This window comes from Pinus tabuliformis, chromosome 4_1, assembly GCF_031772625.1.
Source record: "Pinus tabuliformis cultivar Carrire ecotype Pingquan chromosome 4_1, CPIR1, whole genome shotgun sequence".
In the NCBI taxonomy this organism is placed as follows: Eukaryota; Viridiplantae; Streptophyta; class Pinopsida; order Pinales; family Pinaceae; genus Pinus; species Pinus tabuliformis.
In genome coordinates, this window is record NC_142303.1 from 33,080,456 (window position 1) to 33,085,637 (window position 5,182).

General features: G+C 40.2%; 1 protein-coding gene and 1 pseudogene across 1 annotated transcript; both read right to left on the reverse strand.

Annotated features, from left to right (window-relative positions):
* Positions 1-765: 765 nt before the first annotated feature.
* Positions 766-1,734, reverse strand: LOC149174040 (laccase-5 pseudogene; annotated as a pseudogene).
* Positions 1,735-2,572: 838 nt separating this feature from the next.
* LOC149174041 (protein DETOXIFICATION 40-like) lies at positions 2,573-3,334 on the reverse strand. The gene has a single exon (XM_089420722.1). The coding sequence runs from the start codon at positions 3,332-3,334 to the stop codon at positions 2,573-2,575; it is 762 nt and encodes a 253-aa protein (XP_089276848.1).
* Positions 3,335-5,182: the final 1,848 nt, after the last annotated feature.

A 5,182-nucleotide genomic window follows, 5' to 3' on the forward strand; every position in this document is an offset into this window, starting at 1 on the left:
TTATTCATGAGAGCATAAATAATTAATAAAATGGATTTAAATGATAAATTATAATAAATGGCATGATGAAGAATGGTAGAAATGGGTGAAATAAACGTTCACAAGCGACAATAATAATGGTATATTAACGACTCTACAGATGCATGCTGTTAATCTGAGTCGCTTATAGTTCTCTCTCTGGACCACAGAGACAGGGCATCTGAGCCTGGATTATCATCTGATGGTGAAACCCCATGGGTTGGGAGAAATCAGGTCTGTAGTGCCTCTATTGCATCTTCCCAAGATTTCAACTCAGTTCTATGGGTTTCCAACAATCGTATTAGGGTCTCCACGATGTGTTTTTCATCCACACCAATACACACAATCCAAAAAAGCAATGGAAGGAAACATGTGAAGCTATGTTTGAAAATTCGTACAAATTTGGCAACCAGAGCAGAAGGAAAATAGTCGTCAAAGAAAAATGGCGTCATTCTTCATTATCTTCACCTTGGCACACAGCATCATGTAGTTTCTCTTTATCTGCAAGGAATGCAATGAATTGCAGTATTTGTATCTCCATTAAGGCAATGCGTGAGGACAAAATGGAAGCTTTGAATACCATAATTGATGCAGAGAATAATTATGAACTATGGAAGGCCCAAACCCTCCAAGTTTCTCTTCAAACGAACACCCACAAAACAGAGAAACCAATTTGAATCCCCACCCCTTACAAAGGGGTTTTCCCCCTCAATCTCCGATGTCGCCTCTGGCAGCCTACTCACCACTTTAAGAAGAAAACCCCCATCTGACATGGACAATATGGTGCATTAAAGTGTGAGTTTCAACTTTCTTAAAAGACTTGGTCATCATCATCAAGGTCCTGAGAGCATTTAGACTCCGCCTCAGTCTGTTCTCGAAGCCGACGGATGACTCAAAATTGCAAGGAAGCTTCCATTTTTCCACAAGAAATGCCATTGTCAGACCTACAATCGAATGGCTGTCTAGATGGCAATGCATCAACCAAATTCCTGGATTGTTCGCTATGAATCTTATTTCTGCCCATCCGCCTGTAGGAACTGCAATGGTGTTTCGCATCTGAGGTTCAATGAGGTTGAAGTCAAGCGGATCAATTTTAGGATTATAATTACCGAATCCCTGCCCTATAACATAAAAATCGAACCCATGAATGTGGATCGGATGGCTCTCAATTGTAACAAGACCTGTAGCCTGAAGCACTACTTGCACAGTGCTATTGAATTTGAGAACCTTTACTCGGGTGCCCAACTGCGTTTCTAAGAGACTGGTTGGAAGATTTTGGGAAGTGTAATTGAATGGCAGTGGAGGATTATCTGGAAAATCTTTAGTGAAAACTCCACTGATGTTATGGAACAGAGCTTGCAGCATGGCAGAATTCTGTGTCAAAACGAATGAAAAATTGTTCATGCTTCCCACTAATCTTTGGCCATTGGGTCCTGCATAGGAATTGCTTGGGCAGCTATGGAGTCCTAATCCAATTGTAATGAGCATCTCCTCATTGACTGTTTGAGGAACCGAGGCCTTCCGGCTCCTCAGCTTTGTGATAAATTTGAAAGCAGTTGGGGTATCGTTAAATGCAGGGAGAAGAGGCATGATAGGGAGGGAATTTGAATTGGAAGAAGTGGTATCTTCATCATGGGACTTGTAATCCAGTGTTGCTGTCGTGGTGGAATTGTTGAATGGAATTCCTGGTGCGTTGTTGTAGACTCGAGCAGCCATGTAGTATTTTCCAGATGATTTTTTGGCCTTGGGGCTCTGTGCGGCGCGCGCACTCCCAGTGCGCCGCGCTTGGTGAGTGCGCCGCGCCAGTGCAAAAAATGCACTGTGGAGGAGCGCCAAATATGCAGCGCGGCCTATGTGCGCCGCGCTCTAAGCCAATGCGCCGCGCAGACTCATAACATAGTCTTAGTCTCAAAAAAATCACCAATTTTGCCCTCTCTCCATGAAACTTCGACTTTCCTTGATTTCTTAGATGTAAATGAGATTGATAAACTAGGGAGTTTTCTTGATTGAACATTCACCCTACTTAAGTGAAGCCAGAGGGAAGCTGTGGTGATTCCCCGTCTATTGATTTCTTCTAAAGTATCTTCAACACTATGTGAATATGGATTTGAATTTGCCTTCCATCACTTTTTGAAGAAAAGGTACATTTGTTGAGCTCTCTTTCCAAGTCACTCAGAGAACTATTCACTTCACTTAAATTGGTTTCTAATTTCCTCAATTCATCCTCACGCTTTTTAACTTTGGTCCCAAGTTGCTTCAAATCATTCTCCCATTTCGTCATCTCACTCATAAAAGTCTCAATGTACAATCTAACTTCATTCACCATAGTTTGATTACTTATTTGTGATTGACTTGCTGTGCTCTCATCGTAAGCATGATAGATTGCTCCATCATTGAATGTTTGATCCAGAACACTAACAATTTCCAGCCGTGGATTTGCAAGAATATCAACCTTAATATGCACAAAGAGCTCGGTATGCCAGGAATGGAAAGCTTTAAATTGCAATAGTCTAATGTCTTCTGGAAGCATAATTTTGGGCACCGTACACTTTCCCTAACTGAATTTGTATTGAACAGAACTTAGAGTATACAAATCAACTGTCAACGTATGCTGGAAACCATCCATTTTGGAATCAAGATTCCCTTCATCATCAAAGATTCCAAACACAACATTTTTTAGAATAGAACCAGCATAAGAACGCTCTGGAATCGCGGATACAACTTTGAGCTCCCTTGATAGAAGGTCAAACTCTTTGTTAAGCAACATTTTTGTATATGAGGACACACAAATGCAACCTCCAGCAGCAGAGATTTCTTTACTCTGCCCTATGGTAATCAATATCGGATCTGCAAAATAGTAGAGGATGCCCAGGAGTATTGCAGTTCCAGTCATTATTATCATGGACCTCTGGCAGATGACTCCAAGCATGCTGTACTGTTTAGCACCGTAAGCTTGCCCACACACAGTTTGGACTGCTGTTGCCATTCCAAGCATAATTCCATAGGCCAATCCTTGAATGGCCACACTAGCTATGGATGCTCCTGCAAGCTGTAACTCTTCAAGATGATCAGCAAACATTTGAGATATGGCAGAGGGCATAAAATTAAAAACACTAACTATTATAGAAGGGGCAGAGAGAATCCATAGTTTCTTGGATTCAATAATGGTAGCTTGAGCAACTCTGGACCATGAAATATGTTCTTGAAATAACACTGATTCAATGAAGGCCGACTCCTCCTCAGACTTCTGCTGACTCTTGATATCCTCATGTTGAATCAATGGGTCCACAAGATGATCAACCCCATTTTGCTCCATGGCAAAATCCCAAATTAGTTTATAGGGCACAAATCGCAGTAGGATGTTTACTTTACAGGGCCTGAATCATAATTTCACTGTTGTTCCTCTTGTTTACATAGACTGATGGAGCTATTGAACCTAGAAAGATGACTAGGGCTTGTATTCGAAGTACTCCATGATGGAAGAATTTAAAATGAAAATTTATTACAAAAATAAATTTGTCGATTTTTTCTCCAAAACAGAGTTTTGGAGAAGGATCATTTTCGAGCATTACTGATGATGAAACTCTTGAAGTAAGAGACTTATTCAACCTCCCTCTGGCTTGCAAGCGTTATTTCACACTTCTGGAGACAAAATCCTGAACTCAAGAATTAAAATGACTCTTTTTGACCAAAATGGCATTTGATGACTGCAAATGACGAGAAATGAACCTTGGTGAAGTAGACTCTGACAGAGGACTGAAAAGACTAAGTCTAACATTGGCTCCAATTGGGATGGCAACTGCTGCTCTGTGGAGGTGCCAAGAACTGCAGATCTTTGGGAGAGCAGACAGTGCCTTCATCCATTGGGCTATGGAGTCCATTATTCCGACAAACCAACATGACTCAATTTATTGACTGAAACTTGACTGAAACTGACTCAATGCAAACTGAAATGACTAAAAAACTTGACTCTAACAAACTAACTCAAAATGGCAAAGACCTGGACTTAAAACTTAAAGCTTGGTGGTAGTACATGGCCACTTGTGTTTCTTACAAGACAATATACCCTCAAACAATATCAAAATGCCAATGCAACCAATCAAGAATATGGCTTCTTGACTGATTCTTCCTATCAGATCTTCTGGTCAACAGTAGATGCTTGTAACTGGGTCTCCAAAAAGCTAATTTACCATGATCTCCTTCATCACTGAACACTCCAATAATCACCGTCACTGCTGGCTGCAACAAACTTGCCAGAGGATCTTGAAAAACATGAAGATTTGCCATTGCCACCTCCTGCTGAAAGAACAAGGTGTCCTTTTCACCTGCTTCTGATCTTTCTTCAAAATGTACTTCAGTAAAAATCTGCTCCTGGTCCCCAAAAAATTCTGAACAAATAGATGAGCAGATCTCTTCTTGGAAAAACATTTCAGCACATGAAACATATGAAGAAGAATCTGAATGGAAATCCTGAATGCTTTGATCTTCTGCGGTGTAAATGTACTGTAGGTTATCTTCATATGATATGATAGCCAGGTTTTCATGTTCCTTATTACATCCATTAATCATAAGAAAAGCATCTTCGGATGATTCTTGAAACTCAAGCATGACGTCTCTATCATCTATCATAAATTCATCCAGAGAAACTTTTTCACCTACCTGAACAAAGATATCCTCTTGCTGTTCATGAATTGGTTGGATTACCTTGGTAGGAAGGTTGTGTTCTGATGAGATGAGGGCAGTTAAGCCTGTAACTCTGTCTTCTTCATTTGAGGCAGCCTCAACAATGCAATTCTCTTCTATGAGATCTGGAGCAACATGTTTTTCCTGATCACAATCCGTCTCTGGATCTGGTTTATCATCATCATTTTCGGAGATTGGAGCATCATTTTCCTGCGTATCCTCATTTATTTCAACCAGATTTGAAATAGTACTTCTTTTTTCATCATTTTCAGAGATTGGAGCGTCATTTTCCTGTGTATCCTCATTTATTTCAACCAGATTTGAAATAGTACTTCTTTTTTCATCATTTTCAGTCATATGGAAATCTTTAACTTGCTGATTTTGATCCTGCTACAAATTTTCCTCTAAGAGTTCTATAGGCTACTGAAACGGATTTTCATACAATGCTTCTGTGATTTCTTCGTCCGTAAAATTATCATCC

Coding starts and splice junctions, on each gene's coding strand:
- LOC149174041 (XM_089420722.1), bottom strand. CDS start 3,334: ATGGAGCAAAATGGGGTTGATCATCTTGTGGACCCATTGATTCAACAT.